Source organism: Cryptococcus depauperatus, chromosome 4 (genome assembly GCF_001720195.1).
Source record: "Cryptococcus depauperatus CBS 7841 chromosome 4, complete sequence".
Classification (NCBI taxonomy): domain Eukaryota; kingdom Fungi; phylum Basidiomycota; class Tremellomycetes; order Tremellales; family Cryptococcaceae; genus Cryptococcus; species Cryptococcus depauperatus.
This window is the reverse complement of record NC_089471.1, coordinates 1,423,177-1,445,054: the sequence shown is the minus strand read 5'-3', so window position 1 is coordinate 1,445,054 and position 21,878 is coordinate 1,423,177. Positions and strand designations below refer to the sequence as shown.

Sequence of the window (21,878 nt, the reverse complement as noted above, 5' to 3'; positions counted from 1 at the left end):
GTTGAGTTAACCCGTTTCTGCGTTGTTGTTGCATTCAGAAATAGCTCCATTATATGACGACGTAAATGGTGAAATGGCCACCATTTTGAATCTTGAAAGTCACTCCTCATGCCAGGTATTCTTAAGCTTTCTTCCACTTTGCTAAAACATGGCGTGCAGCCGAAAGACCAAGTCTTGTAGCGGACATTGCCTTCAAAACTACAGCTCTGCTATATCCCAGGCGCTCCCACGGTCAATAGCTTTAAAGTACGCAACTATTCGAACTGTACACTCCATGACAGAGATGTTTGTCGTATTTATAAGTAGTCGATATTTTTGACAGCGTACGTTGAAACTTGTACTCTGGATGACACTGTTATCGTGCACAGCGTTTCCCAACCAGTTTCCAGCTATAGATGCTCAATTCGTAAACACAAGTGACAAGTAGGAAACCACTATAAACGATGTCTTGTGATTGTGTCGACACATCCCAATGCTTGATTCAACGTAGCTTAAGCTTTCATCATGTGTCTGTCAACTTTCAACTTTTTGATAGATGTTTGAGATACAAATTCAACAAATAGAAATAAGAATTATAAAATAGAAATATACATTTGGTTCCGCAGGGGATCACGTGACTCATACTTTTTCTCTAAAAGTTGGATGGGCAGCATTAAAAGTTGTTCAATTTTTAAAACTTGCATGGAGCGCCACTATGCTACCTTTCAAATCTCTCAGAACCACTCCTAGAGCATGTCGTATATGCTCTCCCCTGAATCGTATCTCCCAAGCGCTGTTATGCAGACGCTCTGCCACCCAGTTGGCTCATCATCAAGATATCAGTCGTCCATTGGGGTCAAGCTCCGATACACCCTTCCAGAACTATGTTTCCTTCAACCTCCCAACGCCTCTCCCCAGAAATGTTATGCCTCCTCCAAACTCTCCCCAGGCAGCGCTCTATCCGTCTACAGGAGTCATTGATGCCATCTCAATGATCTCGATTTGTCTCAGAAGGCCGGAGTATGTTCCGAGAGCCTATCAAATATTTACCCAGCTCCTACGTGACTCCATAACCGGTCAGACTAGTGCACCCGAAGCCAGAGTATGGGCAATGGTGGTAGAAGGAGTTGCTGCTTTAGGAAATGAAAGTTCAAGTGGCAACAATGCTGAAAAATGGAGAAAAAGAGCCGAGAGTTTAGTTGAGAAATGGGGAGAGTCATCTGGTTTGCAAGGTAGGAAAGAGCCTGCTGGGTTAGATCGTGATGGCGTCAGGATATACCAAGGATGGTTTAATGGATTAATACGGTCAGTTTTTCATGTGTCTTGCTACGAAAAAGCTACCACTAACACTAATACGACGATCGATAGCTCTCAGTCTCCGCTGACACCTATTCTACCTTACCTGAATCACCCTTTGCTTCCTGTTTCAACACTGCTACAAGGCCTAGACCCTTCATCTCTTCCACTCGCTTGTCAATCTCTTATAGAAGCCGCCGATCAGTATAACTTACCGGAACTCAAAGCCAGTGTTCAAGAGTTTCAGGGAGTTGAGAAGCTCAAGAGGGAGACACAAGTATCTGAAGTCATCGACGAAGTTTTGCCTGTGCTTGAGGTACGTGTCTTTCTAGTTTGATCTTTATTTTACACATGCCTTTTTTGATTCTCATGTCAGTACAGAATACAGAGTCTACAAAAGATGCACCCACTTCCACTCCTAAAGGGGCTCGCTTTGCCATCACGAATCTTCGACAAGCGCTCAACGCAATAAATTCATCCTCTATGCCGATCAATCGTCAACGTTCTCTTGAGGCTTCTTCCCTGGAGGCAGCCCGCGCAGAACTTGAAGAGAGCGCAAAGCGTTTTCAAGTTGTAACGAGAGATACATCACCAGCTCTACAACGCTCGAAACTTCAATCATGGATGCATACTTGGCTCGGTGAGTTGACGACAGAACTTGAGCAGCGACTCCTTTTTATGAAATCTCAAGTAGAAGCAATGCCGGAATCAAAGGCCGCAGTGTTGCCGTCCAAATCCTCTCCAACAACAGGAATGAGACCTCAGGTGTTAGTGATGTACCTCTCGCTTCTTCCTGTTGATAAGCTCGCCCTTATCACAATCCTGGAGATAATGCGCATGGCTGGATCGGGTGGAATCATCGATGGAATGAAGGTTTTGCGGGGTATGGTTGCCGTTGGAAAAGCAGTTGAGACAGAGTTCAGGGCCGAAACTATTAAGAATGTGGCGGGCATAGATTCTTATCACTGGATGAGGACTATTGACCCACAGACCCAGAAACCCAGCCGACAGCTTATTAGCTCGGTTTGGAAAAAAATTGGTAATCAAGCGGGGGAGTCTCAACGGCACATTTCTTCATCTTCAAATTCTGAAGATATGAAAGATCTTTGGACGCCGGCGTGGTCTAGAATGATCCAGTTGGGAGTTGGGTCTGAATTGGTGGATGCATTGCTGAAAGTTGCGAAAGTTAAGCGAGAAGCAACAAATGCCGTCACAGGAGAAAAAGTGTAAGTTGCATTGCATTTTCCTGCTATCAAGCTCAATAAAACCATCCAGTGTTGAAGAACAGCCAGCGTTTACTCACGCCTATGAATACGTCCGCGGAAAATGTTTAGGTGTCATCAAACTCAACCCTGTTGTTGCTGAGCGATTAGCTAATGATGACATCGGTGTTGTCATACATCCAAAACATCTGCCTATGCTTGTGCCACCATTGCCATGGAGGGCACACGATAAAGGAGGTTATCTCATGCATTCCGGTCAGTCTTAACCATATTGACACTCTGAACATTATTGTTAACGATTCAGGTCTTACAGTCCCAGTAATGCGCTACAAAGAATCGCTCGAACAGCAAAAGTGGCTCAAAGCGGCTGCTGAAGCTGGTCATCTTGAGCCTGTCTTCCACGGACTTGACGTTCTCTCGTCAACACCTTGGCAGATAAATCGCAAGGTGTTTGATGTAGTCTTGGAAGCATGGAACCAAGGCCATGCCATCGCTGATATCCCACCCTCCAAAGAGATGGCCGATTATGAATTCCCAGATAAACCCGAACCCGCCAATCAAGATCCACAATTACGATTGTTATATGTTGAGAAGATGAAGAAGGTCAGAGCACAACAAAGAAAGGATCATGCCGAGAGGTGCAAGTTCAATTACAACATTGAGATCGCTCGGTCATACTTAAAGGATACATTTTATCTACCACACAACATGGACTTTCGAGGCCGAGCATATCCCATCCCTCCACATCTAAGCCCTGTCGGTGATGATTTATGTCGAGGCTTACTCACATTTGGCACAAAGAAACCATTAGGATTGACAGGGTTAAAATGGCTAAAGATCCATTTGGCAAATGTTTATGGCTATGACAAAGCGAGTTTTGGAGAAAGGGCGAAATTTGCTGCGGACAACGAGAAAGAAATTTTTGATAGTGCTGAAAACCCATTAACTGTATGTTTCCTGCCTCCAATGTAGACTTTCTCTGACTTTGTTCTTTAGGGAAATAGGTGGTGGCTGAAAGCTGAGGATCCATGGCAATGTCTTGCCGCTTGTTTCGAGCTGACTGCCGCACTTCGCTCTTCTGACCCTGCTGCATATGAGTCAGCTCTTCCGGTTCATCAAGACGGCACTTGTAACGGTATGCAGCACTATGCAGCCCTAGGAGGGGATGTGAGAGGCGCCAAAGCTGTGAATCTTGAAGCTGGTGATCGTCCGGCTGATATCTATACTGGGGTAGTTGACATCGTCAACAAGGTGATTGCGGAAGACCAAAGACAATGCCATGAGGTTGCGTCTTTAATTAAAGGTCCATTGGGACGAAAAGTAGTGAAACAAACTGTTATGACAACCGTATATGGGGTAACCTTCGTGGGAGCCAGGGATCAAATTGCTAAGCAATTGAACACCAGAGGTGATATTGCTCCGGAACATATATTTGCTGTTTCCAGTTATATTGCCAAGACGGTGAGTATTTGCGATCACTTATCTCCTCATGGAATATTCGCTTATAAAAAAAAGGTACTTAACTGTATTGGCGATCTCTTCTCCGGTGCCAAAGCTATTATGGATTGGCTCACGACATCTGCCCGTCTCATTTCGCGTTCAGTCTCCTCACAGCGTCTGCAAGAGGCAGCCAATTGCTTTTCGACCTCAACAAAATCTGGAAAGGCCGCTAGTTCACGTGCTGCTAGAGAGTTCATGAGTGCCGTTATCTGGACAACTCCCTTAGGCCTTCCCGTGGTGCAGCCTTACAGAAAGGCCCACAAAAAACAGATCATGACGGCGCTTCAATCTGTATACATCTCTGATCCGAATGCACCTGCCGAAGTCAGTCCCCAAAAACAAGCCACTGCCTTCCCGCCTAACTTTATCCATTCTCTTGATGCCACACATATGCTTCTCACTGCACTCCGATGTAGAGTAAGTATTGTCCTTCTGTCACTTGAGTCTAGTCACTGATAACAATCATCTGCAAAGCAAAACAACGTGACCTTTGCTAGTGTTCATGACTCATATTGGACTCATGCAGCAAGTGTCGAACAAATGTCGGAACTTATCCGCGACACATTTGTAGAATTACACTCTCAAGATCTCATAGGCAAACTTCGCGAAGATTTTATACGGCGATATGGAGACTACTACGTCCCTATACAATCCGCAAAGAATATATCAATATCAGCTGCGAAACGCAAGGACGTATCTGTAAAGCGTCAAAAGGCTCTGTCAGCTATGCTTGCCGACCAAGACCAGTCTGAAACGTCCATCGTGATAGACGATGTGCCGGAAGACATCAAAGCAGAACCTGACACTGTAACGATTGTACCAGAATTAGTTGGGGATGAAGGCGCGCAAGTGAAGGCAGCCACTGAGGAGGGAGATGAGGGAGTTCAATCTAAGAAACAAGCCTGGGTGAAGTTTTCTGACGTTTTACCTCCTTGTCCTCCACGAGGCATCTTCCAGGTTGGTAGGGTCAAAGAATCCGCATATTTCTTCTCATGATATATATCATGCATTACATCTCTCATCGATAAGATGCTCACAATACTCGAGTGTTCTCTTGGACAAGTGATGCTGATACACCCTTCTGCCTAACTTTAATAACCGATCAGATTTGAGGTTCTTTGTTTTCAACATATCTGCTCTCAAGTGGATGTCGCTTATGATGTCTTTCATCCAAGTCGACTATAGCTACCTACAAGAGCTGCTATGTATTTTGCTTGGAACCTTGATTCAAATACACCACCATCATCATAAAGTCGCAGGACGATGTGTTTATTTTCGCTGATCATACTATATCGTATATAGAAGAGATACACATGATGCGACTGCTTTCAAACGACATATAGGCCAATAATAACCGAATCTCTAAGGTGTATACGACGCAAGACATTTTCCATTATATTCACTCTTATGCACAAAAAGGTCTTACATTTTTCTTTTCCCCGCGTTCATCCGTTCGGCCAGCGTCATTTTGAAAACAAAAAACGTAGTTATCTCTTATCTTATCATATCTTTGTCCCTTTGGCTTATTAGAGCCTCCACTTTATTCAATTGGCAAGTACATTTGGATTGATTTTATATTTTATTATATTCTCTATATCTCTTTACATTTTGATAGTGTCGCTATACAGAAGCATCATAAACGGAATTGGCAGGCTGCAGGCTGTAATACGCCCCAGACAAACCTATGACGGATTCTGAAACTCACGATGAGCTGTTTCCTTCAGTCACCTCTGATCCAGCATATCAGCTTTGCCATACCCTTACAGCACATACACGATCCATCACCGCTTTAAAATTCTCTCCTGATGATTCTTTGCTCGTGAGCGCTGGTGCAGACGGCTGGTTGCATTTTTGGTGAGTACGTTATGCGTTGTTTGTAATAGTTATCATTGATTTCCATAGGGAACCAATGACTGGAGAACATCTGCGAGGTTTCCTTGCTCATAAAGCAGGTGGGACTAGATTGATAACTCGGTCATGATCAACGCGTTAAATACTGGACAGGGGTGAACGACATATCGATCTCATTAGATTCACTTTATGTAGCTACTGCTTCAGATGACAGTACGTCGGTTGTTTACCTGTTGAATCCGCCACAGGGCGTGGCATATCAACCCCCTACGCTTCTTCAAGTCCCGGCAACATATCCAGGCGAGCAACAAGAGAGCAAACCGCAAGCTGCGACAGAGCCAGCATCGCCTTCCACGCATGGTTTCTCTCATCCAGCGATAAGGCGTTTCGTTGGACATACCGCCCCAATACTATCGGTAGCGTTTTCTCCCAAGTCAAACTTGCTGGCAACTTCAAGCTTTGACGAGTCTGCCATCATCTGGGATGTAAGAAGAAACTCGGAGCTTTGGCGAATACCAGCTCACGCAGACGCTATTTGGTGTGTTGCATGGGACACTGACGGCGAGATGATTCTTACGGCAAGTGCCGATGGTCTCATGTTGGTATTACCTCCTCAACTCAAGAGTCATAGAACTAATTGCTCTACAGTCGGTTATGGGATGCCAATAGCGGACAGTGTTTAAAAACTATAGACAACGACAGCAACTCGCCGGTGTAAGCTACACCACTCTTTGCCAAGGTCCGTTGAGTTAATCAACCTATCAGGTCTCATGCTGCTTTCACCCGACCTTCTTCTTTTCTATATTCTTCGACGCTTTCTTCTAAATTGAGAATCTACAACATTCATTCAGGCAAAGCTATTAGGACATTTCGTGCACCGGGGATGTTTAGCAGTGAACGCTGGGCTTGCCCGGTTATAATTGTAGAGGCCCCATCAAGTTTTATGGAGTCAAACGAGAGTCCTCACCAGCAACATAGTTCCGAGGAGATATACCTGGAAAAAGATAACAAAGAGAAGGAAAGCAAAACGAAATCGAACCCAGCTTATCCGAAAAGATCTTTTGTAAGGGAAGCACGAATCATTGCGGGTTCTGAAAATGGCAAGATTATGATATGGAATATTCAGTCTAAACAAGTAACGCAGATATTAGAGGGAAAGGATTCGCATACGACTCCTGTGACTGCCCTCGCTGTGAGTGCCATGATAGTATGAATGGCGATCGATAGCACGCTAACAACGTGACAGGTATCCTCTGATGCAAGAATAGTTGCCAGTGGCTCTTTGGAAATGTCAGCAGTCATAAAGATATGGAAGAGCGGAAGCTGAAATGTACTTTACGCGCCATTTCTTTGTTTCTTAGCAGTAATCCAGAGAGTCTAAATTGCTGGTTAGACACCATCGATTGACTCAAAAATTAATCGTGATATTGTCTTGGGAGTTTGGAGGATTATTTCGATTACTCAGAACGTATACTGGAGATATGTTGTTCAGATCTGGATCCTCTTTTTGTTCTGCAAGATTGGCATATTGTAATATGCAACGGCTCTTCATGAATGAAAGCGAACATTCTTTACACGTTTCAGAGCATATTGCCGCTGAAAGTTTAATTCCATTGGTTGACTCAACTTATCTAACCTCTTGGCCTCAACTTATAAACAATCTCTGCCAGCTGAACAGACAATCAATGATATAAGTCGACGTGATCATTATCCGTCCATTATCTACCACTCCCACCTGATTTTGCTATGATTGCCACACAAAAACAACACTCATTTATCGGTTGGAACATTTATTCTCGGAAGCGTTTCCCTCGATAATTTGGCAAGTACATCACGCTCAAAAAGTGCTTTGTAGTCAAAACTATGTAACTCGGCCAATCTTTTCTTATGAGCTACCATACGTACATCTTAATCTTCCAAACGACAGCCTCAATGTTCATATTGCAAAGTTTTCGCTATGGATATGTTAAAGCTCAATTGGGAGGTTTTCTTCTGTGGGGTCAGCTTCGCAAAAAAAGAGCCTCAGGAAAAGTCAACAATTGTGTAAAAGAAGCTGGCTACCAAAAATTCAACGCCAAGCTATACAGAATGAGCGAGTCAACAATGATCGGTTCGTCATGTCTATCACCATGCCAATGGATGTGGCGTCATATGCAATTGAAGGAATTACATGCACATTCAACAACGCTATAATCTAGGGAAGAACATGATATTGTTTTGGGGATTTGATAATATTAGTTTCGACTGGAAGGTCGAATGTGGCGCTAGGAGAAATGTCATCAGTAAAATCCTACAAGAGCTACCAAGAACTACTTACGCAGACCTGAACCGACGCAGAGGCTTAATTGCATGCTCAGAAATAGGGTCTGGTTTCATATCCAAATCTATCCAGCTTTTCACAGGCTCTCCATCTATACCAGTCATATCCGGAGGAGGGGCAACACCCCAGCCATCTGGACCAGCTGTCGTGGCTTGGAAATTTGTAGCGCCCGCATCGTCAATGTACATCCTCTCAATCTCGTCAGGCGAAATAGTAGGCCACCAAAGACCACGATTCAAGAGGGTAGCGATTAGTTTGGCAGCCGATTTAGGAAGGGAGGGGGCTGAAGAAACGGGTTTGAGTAGAAGCGACGAAACCAGGCGCTCCAGCTCAGCAAAGCTATAGAGTTCAGGGCCAGGAAGAGCAAAGGTGGAGGCTGCTGAGGTTACTGGGGCATTAAGCATTTTATTCAAGGCCTCCGCAACATCAACCACATGCACGGGAAAGAGCTTGGTTCTGCCTTGGTTGAGCTTGTAGAGAACAGGGTATCCTATAGCCGAGAGCATCAGTACTAATCCCTGATCCAACAAAGTTAGGGGGAACACTTACGAGCGATGGCGTTCAGAAGCCAATCTTCATAACCAAATAATTGGGATGGCCGGACGATGGTGGCTTCGGGGAAAGCATCTCGTACAGCGCGCTCACCAGCGTATTTGGTTCGGTAAAACTCGGATGCCGATTCTAGGTTGGCGTTGAGATGGGAAACATGAATGAGACGGGGGACGTTCATTTCGGTAGCAATTTCGGCAATAGATTGGGCTACTTTGACATTAACGTCATGATAAGAGTAGTTTCTATAATTCAATTAGCCAGAGCAACACATTCGACTCAGCGCACTCGCCTAGTCTCAAAATCCCGGCCAACCAAATTGTAAACCACATCAGAATACCTGATGCACTCTGCGGTCTGTTCTGGGATCCTGGCGTCCCATTCAAGAGGAACAATTTGACCCAAATCACCACACGGCCTTAAACGACGCTTCTCGTCTTCGTCTCTATAAGGTACAACCACTTGCGAACCTTGTCTTGCGAGTTTTTGGATGAGATATCTGGCAAGGAATCCAGTAGAACCAAAGACTGTCACGGTATGCCCCGAATTTGCAGAACGTCCACCGGTATGAGGTCCTGATCTCGTTAAAGGGGGGAAAGAGGCATTAGGATTGGCTACAGATATACTTGCGAGGTCGTTGACGTTTCTTCTTGAGATGCACTGGGCTGCAAGAAGAGATAGTAAGCACCAAGTAAAGACGCACGATTCCAACGCGCAAACTTACCGTTGGCCGAGCCTGACCTTGCCATAGACGCCGGGATGCGAGATGTGCGCAGGAGCGACATGGTTGGAAACCAATGTCAAAACAAAGATTCAAAATAGAAATCAAGTACAAAATAAATCATCGTTTACTACTGATGGACATGGTCTTGAAAAACGGAAACAGATTTGATCCCGCTTCCTTCATAACGTAACAAATTAAAACGGAGAAAATAACAATTTATTTACGTAATCCATATATCCCATTAGACGAATTTATTGACATTTCATTCAATGTTGAATATCTTTGTGCTTTGAATGGTTTTTTCTTTTTCCTTAACAGAAGGAACGCTTTTAAGCGACCTTAAATATCGTTACGACTAACCGATTGAGGATCTCGCCACTAGAATTGCCTGAGAGGATGACAAACAGCAAGGATGTCTGTAGGATATCAGAGGCTCCAACGTTTGCTTGGCTGTAGAGACTTTATTGACTCTCTTGCATGGGCACGATATACTACGACTGGCTTGTCTACTCCAAGGACATCCTCTATAGGAGAGCCAGAAGAGGTTGTGGTTGCAATGATCCAATTTCATATGGGCAAAAATCTTGGCAAGTTAGTTGGCCACAGTGTTTTGACCATTGCAAGCTTTGGATATATACCGGGCCGTATACAAGCTCATCCTCTCTCTATGATACAGCTGTAGCATGCATGGCAGATCATGCGTCAATTTGTAGAAGCTGGAATTGTAATTAAATGTTGAACGTCTGTCCGGACATACATCACGCGGTACTAGAGCTTTCTTTCTTTTTTTCTCCCATAACTACCATCTATTAAACATTTGACATCTCATCTCCTTGCTTTAAACTCTCTCTTTTTCTTTTCCTTTACAAGCAACGCAAACTCCAAGCTGCTCGACATAATCACAGTCTAATCTACGTCAGTGGTAGCAGAGGCAAAAAGTAGCATTGGGCAATGAGGAATGGGCATCCTACGTCCTCGCAATTTCCTTTGGTCCAAGATTCGGTCGCTCTCTCAAAAGAAGCTTGGGCAAAGGATTTGAACACTCTTTTTGAGCATGCAGAGACGTGTTATGGAGACATTAAGTGGGAAGGGCGTGAAGGTTGTATATGGGGACATAAATGTGCGTTATTCGCGTCCTACTATCGCTGATTGTTAGCATTGGTGTATGTGCGCGCACCCAGTAAGTAACATCTTTGCAGCGCAATAGTTTAACCTGGATGAGTATATTCGATACTAAACAATCCATGATAGGAATATTTAAAGAAGAAAATCTCCTTCCTTCTGCTTTTGCAGTCTCATCACCGACTCTAAACACGTCTCTGCCATTTTATCTTTATTTTTACATGTCATACTGACCAACAATTGTCAATTAGCGGCCACGTCATACCGTACCAAACCATCAAGTACTATGGTTCAAATAATGTGTTGGAGTCTCAACTGAAGTAAGACACCTTGGCACCTATAATGAAACTAACCCGCATCGTTGCTAGATGGATGTACACAGGTGTCGGTGTTTTGGAGATATTGGACTGGACAAGCAAGCGAAAATCGCCCAATGCAGATAGCTCATCAATGCAGTCTGGAGACATGCCTTATCAAATGGACAGGCTCAGTCAAGATCTCACTTATATGTGGAGGAGTAAAATATACGCCGACGTGCAGATACATCTGTCTCACATCAACACCTATTCAGGACCATGGCCATCAGGCAAAGACACTCAGATGGAACGCTTGCAATCGCCATTAGCTTTTTCTCATCGCTTTATCCTAGCAAGTCGATCCGAGTATCTTTCCTCTATACTTGAAAACTCTGCACTACAAGAACAAACTATGACCGCCATCGTACTGCCATCTCCGCCATTCACGGCTTCTTCTTTACATTTCTGCCTCGGATACATTTACGCCGGACATCTCTGTTTCTCCAATCGAACATTGAATTTATTTATTGCATTACGAGTGCACCTGTCAGCTACGTTTTTACACCTGGTACAGCTCGTTCAGGAAATAGAATCACGAATTGTCTATGATCTTTGTCATGGCATGGACTGGTCTTCTTGTTGCTGTCCAAAGTGTCTGATCCGCATACCACGAGTTTGGCTCTATGCCACGCAAAAGGGTGTTTTGGGCTTGGAGGCTAGAGCACGGGCATTTCTTGTACATGCCTGGGAACATTCTTGGGGAAAAGAGGTAGCTTTGGCCCCTCAAGAATGGAGAGTCAAGTTGGTGGAGAACGTGATAGCCTCAATCAATTCTCACAATGTCGCATCGGCAATTCAATCGATTTCTTCAATTAGGTCTAGAGCGACAAAGTTGTCGGTTTCTCATGAATGGACCAAGTTTTTAATAGATATGGTAGATTCTATCGAAAAGGCTGTTTTTGCCGACTTTTCGAATAATCGTTCATCTTCAGAGATTAGTCCAACGGCTGCTCAGTACGGAAAGGATACCTCTGCTTTTTTTCAAAAACAGAGTAAGCAAGCTAAGTCTCCATTTGGGACTCTTGCCTCAGTATCCCCATTTAGCCATGACCGCGCAATTTTGTCTCGGCGCACACCGTTGCCTTTACCCAAATCTGAGCGACAGAATAGCAAGACACCAGGTCAACCAGAAGGTCTTCTCTTACAAGTCGGGATACCTTGTGTGGTGTTGCTACGAAAGAAGAGGTTCAGAGCATGGATAAGATACATTGGGTCGATTCAGGGCGTGCGTTACCCACAAAGCATCCAATGGCTAATGAATTACTTAGTTCAAAGGCTCACGAGTAGGGATTGCTGTTCAAGATCTTTGCCATCTTGGTATCGATACATTGCCATCCGGATCTTACAGGGGCGTCCACTATTTCGATACTATACACAAAAGCCACGGTACTATCGAAATTCCAGACGCCGACGATCTTCAAACTAAACACAGTGACTTTGGGAAGGAATTTGAAAATGACGAAGACTGGAAAAAACCTTGTCGGGCTCTGTTTGTTAAACCAAAGGAAATTCTGTTCATCATACACTCGAATAATCAGCAATGAGTCATCTCTGCTACGGCCAATTTCATGATCTAATGACATTCTCACGCAAGACGCATCACGTTACGCAATATCAAAATCGTGGTTACAATGCGCGTTGCCGCGACAAATCCTATTAATTTATCCTCATAATAGACTCAAACATCGCTGCCTCATCTACTGAAACTCACCTAGAAGATTCGTTGGTTTTGAAACTCTTATTGGTTCAGTCAGCGATGAATACTTTGAAGCTCCAGGAGAAATTCCCTTTAAAGTGATGCCAGTCATCGCCTGGAGAAGTATTCTTTTGCTCTTTAATCAACATCAATTGCCATACTTTGATCTCTTCACAACATACAACTTCCTCAGGAAATGACTCTGGCTGAAAAAGATACGCCAAACGGTCGACATAGGAGTACACCTGCAAATCACAGATTTGTCTGTTAGATATTCGTGAAAAGAATTGATTTAGGGAAAAAGGCGCAAAGAAGCCACGATGCACATACGGCTTTTTTGCTTCCTTAACTACCAAAGTATCCATATCGTTTTCGTACTCGCACTGTAGTATAGTATAGAGCTGAGATTTCGCTAAGATCATCAGTGGTATACACCAATGACGCTGAAATTGACGGGACAAGACGCTTCCAGCGCATATATTTGCGTAACGCTGCACCTAAAGAGCAATCTAAACCCATCGTCCGGCACGCGTGGTTTACGATCCTTGTAAACTATATTGTAACTGAAAGAAATGTTGAGCCCTGCTCAAGTACTGACAGCGAATTTCATTCACGCTATAAAAGCATTGTTTGATTGTGCTGCTGGTGTTCTCAAAGGTGTTGCCATAATGGACTATCAAGAAGATTTCTGGCTTGAAATAGGATTTGTCTATAAACTATTGCTCGAATCTTACAGATGAGTTGCCATGCATGAGCACATGGTTCTATGTTTACAGCAAGTTTGAGCGCCCATGTTTTTGTTTCAGTGGTTTGATGGTTTATTTCATTCCGTCCATTCAGGCCTAGACTTATTTGAAGACCATCTGTTGTGGTGCAGTTGGCTGGAACTGCTTTACCGTGATTACCCATGGCATCGAAGAAGTGATAGTAATTGTGAGCTTACTGAAGCGTTCAAAATCGTAGCCGTAGCATACAAGAAGATACGAATGGAGTGTTTCTTTGATAGGCCAGCAGACGAAATAAGAATCAGAGATCCGAAGTTGAACAGCTCTGTTCGGCTTCTGATATTGGATAATGTAGTAACGGTTCGCGCAAATGTTCCTAAGGAAAGAAAATGTCTCCCTCAGATAATCAGCACTACCTAGGCCTTTTGGAAACCAGTCCAAATATCACTCCATCACTACTCCATAATGTCAAGTTCCAGAGTTGCACCTCAGCCAAAACAGTGACGTTTAATCGAGTTGTCCTATCTAGAGGCGATTACAACGGCCCTAGCCAGTCAATGACGTTTGTTACGTGCATTGCGACGGCAAACCAGTCCATGAGGGCGGTGGGAACAACGTATAATTCTCATTATTTGGTAGAAGTTGATCACGAATAAGTCAGCCAAAGTCAGTAGTCTTCAAGCCATTCCAGCATTCATGGTTTGAAAAGAAAGATAATCCACTATTGTCATGGAGCAAAAAGAGACATGTTTCGCTGTTTTTTGATTCATAGACGCAAATACCACGTCAAGAGACGCTATCTCTCTAGTAAGCGATTCCTTGATGGATAACACCAGAAATCTAATAAGCGGCAGCAGAGATCAACTTTGTCAATTCTACATTGTTCGTTAGCGACCACCTAATAGCTTCAGAGAGTAATAAACGCTTACGATTGAGAGATACACTCTCCCTGACGATGCTAGCCTTCACATCATTTTGGCCATTTTGAGGGATTATCACATCCTGACCTTCAATTGTCCATTCAACCTTTTGGCACCAGTCTGATACTTCTCCATCTTGAAGGTTGAGCCAGCGTGAAAGTTGGTGGACAGAAATTCGGCGGAAGCAGGAGGCAATGGAGATGGAAAATATTCGGCGAAAAGAGTCGAGAGGAGAAACTTGTTGGGACAAGAAGCGTTCCCGTAAAACTATCATGCAATATCAGCGACACACATATCTGTTCCAGCCAACAAATACATACTATTGGCAGTCTGAGATGAACCATTGATTTCGTCCCAGAATGCAGTAAATTGGCACGTCTGAATCAGTTGATGAAGCTGTTGCAGAAAAGGCATGAGGATTATAAACGTTTCGTCATCAGACTCGCTGTCCTGTACGATGGACTACACAACAGTGAGCATCACGTTCCCCATCAAATACTTGAAAGCGCACAAAAGGTTCTCTAAGCATCTCCAGACACAGATTAAAATCTGGCCGGGAAACAGATGATGCGAGTGCTTTGACGAGTACGTTGATGATAACATCGGGGTTACTGTAATGAGGGTTGAACTGATACCTATCGTTTGAAACTCAGTCTACTTTCTCTTCACTCCATCGTTTGCTTCGCCCCCAAGACGACTTTGATAATATACAAAATCCGACAAACAATTTCAGGATAGCCAGATTAGCAAACAGGTCGTACTGCCCCTTCTTGACCTGTGCAGCAAGGTAATCCTCCATGAAAGGCAAGTTTGTGGGGTTATAGCGGTCTACAAGTGACCATTTATAGATAAGTTTGACTGACAACGACTGAAGCGTCTCGATTACTTACCAACGCCGTGAATCAAGTCATGTATAAAGTCCGGCCTAGATTCTGGCGAGTGCCATGCCTTGAGGTTATCTTCAGCAACTGCCAAAGCCATTTTGATTCAAGTCGTATATGTTTTACAATGATATTCTTAATAAAAAAAAGTAAACTCTTTGAATATCTTGCCTTGATATACCTTATCAATTCATAAATGCCACGTCATATCGATAGATATCAGGAATTTCTATTAATTTTACTTTACAATACAAAATATCTAATCAATTTAGATAAATTTATTAATATTTCTATCTTCAAATGCCTGCAGTTCTATTACATGGTGAAAACAAATTGAACATAGATTTTAAAAGTCCTACATTACCATTGACATTAATATACATGTACCCAGGTCGGATGCAAAGAGTAAGCAGTGGTTTGAGAGATGAAGAATATAGATAAAAGAAAAGTGGAATGGCAGACATGATGGAAAATACCATACTACCCAGCCATTTTCATGTCTATCCTAATCTTGGAATCTACAAGTGCAGATTACTTATCATTTCCAGCTTTAGTTATCAATAGGTTAATAGGATTTATGATGGTTTTATTCCATCCCAAGTGCTCTAATTTGAAACCACAAAGATTACAGTATATACATCCTAGACGTTTTCAAAGAGAGTATTGATATATAGGTATCAGGACGACTACAAAAACTATTATGCAAATAGCGTATAGTATTAATGGCTATTTTTCTGGCTTGTGCATGAACATAACCTCTGGGACAAATCAGAAAATATAGAGTATAGAGTTGCATGTCTTTACTTCTGAGCAACTATCCAGCTCACTACCTCTGGTCCAGGTTCGTTGCGATTATATATCAAGCTTGTTTGATTCTTGTATTGTAAGGTTTTACAGTAGACTGGGTGGGTTGCTGGTCAGCTTCAGAGACTGATAACATGCTCAATCATCATCCAATATCACTTACCGATATCTGGCTCAAGCGATGACACAAATAGTCATCCCATTGAGGTCGTTCTCATAATTGCTAGGAGCCGCAGAGGTCAAAGCAACAAAGGCAGTAGTGAAGGTGTTCATCATTGGATGTTGCAAGATCCGGTCGGCTGGATTGCAATGGGTGAATTGACTAAACAACGCCGTTTGTATACAATAGGTTTGGGTTTTGCGAGCACTGTTAAGACAATGTGAATATCTTGCCTTGGAGTAATTTGTAGCCTTTTTTCATTATATTAATGAAGACAATAGAAAATCGAGGTGGCTTGAGAATTCCCACTTACCTCGAAACCATTCTTTGTCACTTCGTTGGATAAGCATTAGTTTATTCTTCGTTGTCTCTCCTATATGTAGAAGTATCCATAAAAATCAAGTTCAGTACAGTCTGCATCGAAAAAAACCTCAACAACGACAATGGACGTTCATCCACAATCAAGGAAACACTCATTCAACAGACCAGGGCGTTGACGCTTCTATTTTTAACTTGAAACAAAGATGGTTTGGTATGAGAGCGGATGCTAAACAGTAGCTAGCGAGGCGTGATACGTTGACTTTTGCGAGACGTGTAACAAATGTATGAATAAAAACTGTTTTGCCATTCAGGCGGCCTACTGCATTCAAAGATTACGCCACAAGTAGATTGAACAACGTACTGGGAACCAATTCAGCTTTGGCCAACCAATTTTCACTGCCATAAAAGTCAAGAGCAACATCAAGAGTTTTGGCCAAGTTGTTTTGCACCTAAACCCTTCGGTTTGTCCTTTTGACCTATCCTTTTTCACTATCAACGGTATTCCAAGCTTTTGAGATCTTATAATGTGGAAATGTCTTTGAATAGTTGGTACGAGATCTTGATGCATCAATAAGATTTGAAAATCCATTCCACACATCTATTTCATCGGCTATAGGTCGATCTATTTCTTTCCTGATACAGCCTTCTGAGATGTAGAATTTTTTGGCAACGCCGCCGTGTAAGGCAAGAACTCGCGACCCTGCATATAAGGTTGAAGAACCTTGGGAATACGAAGTCCCTGACAGAAACCATGAGCGAATGACAGCCTGCAAAAAACCTGTTATAGCTTAAACACACCTCGGGGGTCTGGTAATTCTCCACGATACAACACAAAGCCCTTTCGGTAGCACAGAGGGTGCCATTGAGCATATGAACAAACCCAGTCTTCTTTTCTTTCTCTTTGAATCCAAGTCTCACGTTCAAAGATCTCGACTCTACTACCATCAACTTTGCCAATCAAAAAGCGATAATATACTTACGGAAATCAGTACAGTTGGAGCATGACACCAGCTCTTTGTACTCTCCTTGATACGGGAACCAAGCTTCTAAGTCGTATTTGATAGCGGCAGCGTTGTTGAGTGCACCAGAAACAATGCCGACAACACGATAAGGAATACCAAGAGATTCATAAAACTCTCTCGAGTTGGCAACCATTTCATCAAGCATAGTGGCAGAGCTTTCGGGTTCACAAACAATAAACTATAACCGATCAGGCTTGGTTGCACAATATCCATATGTGAGAAAAGCTTACTTGTTCAACCTTCTCAAACTGGTGGACCCTAAAAATACCCCAGGTATCTCTGCCATGGGAACCAGCCTCCTTCCTGAAGCATGTAGAGTAGCCTGCATACCTACCAGTCAATCAGTAACAGTCATGAACAGGCGAGCATCAAATTATACCTATAGGGTAAAGTCTTTGGGTCAAGATTTTCGTCCATATGTAATCCAGAGATAGGTTGCTCGCTGGTCGCAATCAAGTACATATCATCAGTGCCACCGGACACTTTATAAAGCGCCTCGTCAAAATCCTCCAATTGAGCAGTGGCACTCATGACATCTTTCTTGATCATAAACGGAGGCTGAACCTTTTTGAATTTCCGTTGACGTAAAAAGTTGAGACCATAGTTGATCAAGGCTTGGTTTAGATCAACACCATCATTGGTAAGGTAAAATCCTCTGTGACCAGATACTTTAACGCCGCGATCAGTGTCATAAGCTTCTAGACGAGCGAGTACCTCATGATGCGAAAGAATATTTTCTGTTTTGTCATTGACGGTAAGAAGCTCAGAGTTGCCTTTGTGGTTCGACTCAGGGTGCCAAAGGCCAATGACTGGATTATCCACCTGAAATCATCGTTAGCCATTGGCTATGCCATTCGATTTATCTCTATCACCTCGTCTAAAGAGACATAACACTGGGGATCAACAATGTTGCCAATTTGTCCAGCCTTCTGGTCTCTCTTTTTGATGAGCTCTGTGACACGAACACCCATGTCCGCAATCTTTTTGTCCAACTCAGTTTTCTTTGCAATAAGTTCCGAAGCATCTCCTTGAGCCTTTTTGATCTCTCTAATCTCTCTCTGAAGAACATTCACTTCGCGTTGTGCCTTTTCTTTTTCATAGTTGGCTGTATTGTTGTTCACTGTCAATTACTGCAAATGACAGGTACTACTAACCATTCTTATGTTCGTTAAATATAGCGATAACCTCGTCAACGAGATCAACGCTGGCGCCGCGCTTCTTTTGAGACTCGCGGACAATATCTGGGTTACCACCCTTGTCAGTTTGGACTGGTTGAATCAATTATCAGCTGGTATTTCCCTACTTCTAGTTTGTGAGACCCTGTATTGGATGACCGACACTCACGGTGAATGAGATCAATCATTTTAATAGAGAAAGGTAGACTGGAGGATTGAAAAAATATAATATATAAGAATAATAAAGAAATTATATTATGGACGAATATATTTGTAACTCGAGCCCAGGGCGTAATTAAGAAGAATTGGCGTTAATAAAACAATTACATTTTCAATAACATTGAAATCATCCACATTTATTTCTTTTTACATTTCATATCCAGTTTTCGAAAGACAAAATGCCTATTGCCACTTCTTCAGATCCAGATAGCTGGATATCCCATGTCAGCATGCTTGTATGCTAAAGACAAGAGCCAGAAGCTGACAGGCCACCAGTTGCGCCAGTGCAAGCATCTTCCAGAGCGTCATATGAAACTCCTCTGTGGTCGTGTTCGCGAGCTCTTGTCAGAGGAATCCAACGTACGTTTGGTGCGGTCACCTGTGACAATATGTGGAGATATACATGGTCAATTTTGGGATGTGCTGGAAATATTCAGACAGGGTGGAGAGGTGCCAGATACAAATTATATCTTTATGGTAGCTGACTTTATTTCTACCATGGGGTGTTGCTGACCATGAGAGCTCTTGTAGGGCGATTTTGTAGATAGGGGATATTACAGTCTGGAGACGTTATCCCTGCTGCTTGCTTATAAAGCTAGATATCCAGAAAAAGTTACATTATTACGAGGAAATCATGAGAGCAGGCAAATCACGCAAGTCTATGGTTTTTACGGTAAGTCTCATTCACTCGTGTGCATATTCCAAAGCTTACAATAGGCTGTAGATGAATGTATGCAAAAATATGGGAATCCTTCAGTTTGGAAAGCATGTTGTAGTGTTTTTGATCATCTAAATATCGCTGCAGTGCGTTCCTCTGTATTGTGTCTTTTCCGGTCGATTTCACTGACGTGTTGATCTAGGTTATAGACTCCTCAATCCTTTGCGTTCACGGAGGCCTCTCACCTGATATCAAAACTCTGGATCAGATACGTACCATATCCCGAGCACAAGAGGTACCTCATGAAGGCGCTTTTTGCGATCTGATGTGGTCAGATCCGGATGAAGTTGAAAGTTGGAGTGTGAGTCCAAGGGGGGCGGGATGGTTATTTGGTGGAAGAGTCACCGCTGAGGTGAATTTTGTCTTGATCTTGTCGTAGTTTTTAAACTGATAACCTAATGACAGTTTAACCATATAAATAATCTGTCGCTAATCGCACGGGCACATCAGCTTGTTCAAGAAGGTTATAAACACATGTTTAATGAAGCTCTTGTCACCGTCTGGTCTGCACCAAACTACTGCTATAGGTGTGGTAATGCCGCCAGTATCATGCAGGTCAAAGAGGACGGTAGCACTAATTTCAAGGTCTACGGAGCAGCAATGGAAAACGATACAGATCAAAAGAACCCGGCGATGCGAAGGGGAGGGGTTCCGTCTTATTTTGTCTGATGTTTGTTACTAAATTGTATTGGTATGCATGCATTCATAGTCATGCCAACCTACACGAACAAGCTCATAATCCCAAAAAAACGGTGAAATTATCTACATGAGATCCTCGGCAATCTTTCTCTTTTTCCTTCGGTCTTGTATAGTTTCTTTTATCTTCTCTGGTGGAGCAATGAAAGCTTCTTCGCGAACAGCTCTTTTCTCCTCTGTGACTTCTTTTTGTTTCTCGAGCTTTTTCCTCTTTTCTATAGCCTCGCGCTCTTTTGGTTTAAGGAAATATTCTCCCGAAGCCAATTGTAAATCCAGTTTAGAAGGTTGTTGAGGTGGAGGGAAAGGTGTGTAGGTTTTCTTTTTCTTTTTCTTTTCTGTCATTGCAGTAGTATCGACAGATGCTGGTTCAGATCTGGATACAGGCGCAGTAGCCAAGGGTTCCGGAACACCCAAGGGAGTAAGGTTGGCATTAGCTGCAGAGGCTGCTTCAGTCTTGCGCTCAAGAGCCGCATTCTTCTTAGCTGTTTTTTCTGATGTCTTGAGATGCTTTTTCTGGAATTCTTATAGAAAAAGTCAGCTAAAGAATCATTGGTCAACTTAAAAATAGCACTTACTGGGTAAAAATCTCTCCCAGTTTTCATTTGCTAATTTTGGGTCCTTTGCCAACTCCCTCTTAATCATGAGTTCTTTGATTCGATAGATCGGATGTATATTATTCATACAGTCCAATACTATACGCCGCACTTCTTTGAGGCCTTTGTATGAGCCCATACAGGAGACAGTATTGCCTTGAACGAGAACATAGCACTCTGTGAGAAGCTCAATTGCCTGTTGTAACCATAGTAAGCGTCACAGTATCTCAAAACAAAAGAGCAAAGAGACTAACCTTAAGTGTACTTCCGTTTGGCCCTACAATACGCTGCCTTCTTTTAACAAATCTCTCCCTGTTTCTCACTATTCCTCCAATTTTGATGATATCACAAGCGATGCCATCCTGTAAAACCTTTAGTGCTTGCGGCGCATTGACACCTCTTGCTAACAGCTTGAGTGAATCCCGACCCTTGAGCACAATATAAGGATCCCAAGTCTTTCTTGTCGTCTTTACAGTCATCTTGCCTTGAACCAAATCAAGTTCGCAAGCTAGTGCATGAGACTCAAGGGCAGAAGTGATGGTAGACCAAACTGAGCGAAGGTACGGTTCCCGGTACTTGGGAAAGAGTAAAGCGAATGAGGATTCTTCCAAAAAGGGCTTATGTTGTTCTACAGGCGGAGGGTTGAATTCCGGAATGGCCCAGTGGTCGACATCCTCAGTGTCCCAAGCTGTAAAGTATCAGAGGTAGTGAGTCTATGTAATAACATACGCTTGTCTTTTCTGTGTCGCTTGTTTTTATCTGTTATCTGTTGAGCCTCCTCCTCTCCTGCCTGCACTTTTCTTTTTTGACCTTTCGAGCTCATATTTGTTGATTTCTTTTGATATCTTAAGAAAAGTGATGAATGAAAGATATAAATATTTGTTGTGTTTACGTAATAATTATTTCGGGATCAAATATGCCACTTTACGCGTTTGTTCGCGTCTTGAACCTCATTTATGATTTATATTCCAGTTTGCTTTTACGATTCCATTTCTATTCCAGCTCTCATCTTCAGTTAATCCCAATAT

General features: G+C 43.0%; 8 protein-coding genes across 8 annotated transcripts; 4 read left to right on the top strand and 4 right to left on the bottom strand.

The window, feature by feature from the left end:
* Positions 1-694: 694 nt before the first annotated feature.
* On the top strand, positions 695-4,994 carry L203_103890 (uncharacterized protein; the record flags this gene model as incomplete). The annotated part of the gene is made up of 8 exons (XM_066213280.1): positions 695-1,284; positions 1,348-1,591; positions 1,657-2,501; positions 2,551-2,753; positions 2,812-3,446; positions 3,495-3,959; positions 4,014-4,415; positions 4,473-4,994. The coding sequence occupies 8 exons, from the start codon at positions 695-697 to the stop codon at positions 4,992-4,994; spliced, it is 3,906 nt and encodes a 1,301-aa protein (XP_066069377.1).
* A 688-nt stretch (positions 4,995-5,682) lies between these two features.
* Positions 5,683-7,176, top strand: L203_103889 (uncharacterized protein; the record flags this gene model as incomplete). The annotated part of the gene is made up of 6 exons (XM_066213279.1): positions 5,683-5,852; positions 5,901-5,950; positions 6,003-6,447; positions 6,498-6,563; positions 6,615-7,041; positions 7,096-7,176. 6 exons carry the CDS (start codon positions 5,683-5,685, stop codon positions 7,174-7,176), a joined length of 1,239 nt encoding a protein of 412 aa, XP_066069376.1.
* Positions 7,177-8,043: 867 nt separating this feature from the next.
* Positions 8,044-9,503, bottom strand: L203_103888 (uncharacterized protein; the record flags this gene model as incomplete). Its single annotated transcript, XM_066213278.1, has 5 exons — positions 8,044-8,113; positions 8,167-8,659; positions 8,719-8,963; positions 9,011-9,383; positions 9,443-9,503. 5 exons carry the CDS (start codon positions 9,501-9,503, stop codon positions 8,044-8,046), a joined length of 1,242 nt encoding a protein of 413 aa, XP_066069375.1.
* An 890-nt stretch (positions 9,504-10,393) lies between these two features.
* Positions 10,394-12,464, top strand: L203_103887 (uncharacterized protein; the record flags this gene model as incomplete). The annotated part of the gene is made up of 6 exons (XM_066213277.1): positions 10,394-10,544; positions 10,599-10,622; positions 10,694-10,757; positions 10,816-10,884; positions 10,933-12,145; positions 12,189-12,464. 6 exons carry the CDS (start codon positions 10,394-10,396, stop codon positions 12,462-12,464), a joined length of 1,797 nt encoding a protein of 598 aa, XP_066069374.1.
* Positions 12,465-14,181: 1,717 nt separating this feature from the next.
* L203_103886 (uncharacterized protein) lies at positions 14,182-15,242 on the bottom strand (the record flags this gene model as incomplete). The annotated part of the gene is made up of 6 exons (XM_066213276.1): positions 14,182-14,216; positions 14,271-14,528; positions 14,582-14,723; positions 14,773-14,896; positions 14,987-15,089; positions 15,152-15,242. The coding sequence occupies 6 exons, from the start codon at positions 15,240-15,242 to the stop codon at positions 14,182-14,184; spliced, it is 753 nt and encodes a 250-aa protein (XP_066069373.1).
* Positions 15,243-17,049: 1,807 nt separating this feature from the next.
* L203_103885 (serine-tRNA ligase) lies at positions 17,050-18,812 on the bottom strand (the record flags this gene model as incomplete). The annotated part of the gene is made up of 8 exons (XM_066213275.1): positions 17,050-17,166; positions 17,226-17,362; positions 17,408-17,627; positions 17,680-17,779; positions 17,829-18,271; positions 18,322-18,554; positions 18,604-18,717; positions 18,794-18,812. 8 exons carry the CDS (start codon positions 18,810-18,812, stop codon positions 17,050-17,052), a joined length of 1,383 nt encoding a protein of 460 aa, XP_066069372.1.
* Positions 18,813-19,022: 210 nt separating this feature from the next.
* On the top strand, positions 19,023-20,230 carry L203_103884 (uncharacterized protein; the record flags this gene model as incomplete). Its single annotated transcript, XM_066213274.1, has 6 exons — positions 19,023-19,067; positions 19,120-19,320; positions 19,375-19,516; positions 19,568-19,647; positions 19,704-19,913; positions 19,967-20,230. The coding sequence occupies 6 exons, from the start codon at positions 19,023-19,025 to the stop codon at positions 20,228-20,230; spliced, it is 942 nt and encodes a 313-aa protein (XP_066069371.1).
* A 93-nt stretch (positions 20,231-20,323) lies between these two features.
* On the bottom strand, positions 20,324-21,673 carry L203_103883 (uncharacterized protein; the record flags this gene model as incomplete). Its single annotated transcript, XM_066213273.1, has 4 exons — positions 20,324-20,778; positions 20,833-21,046; positions 21,105-21,538; positions 21,661-21,673. The coding sequence occupies 4 exons, from the start codon at positions 21,671-21,673 to the stop codon at positions 20,324-20,326; spliced, it is 1,116 nt and encodes a 371-aa protein (XP_066069370.1).
* Positions 21,674-21,878: the final 205 nt, after the last annotated feature.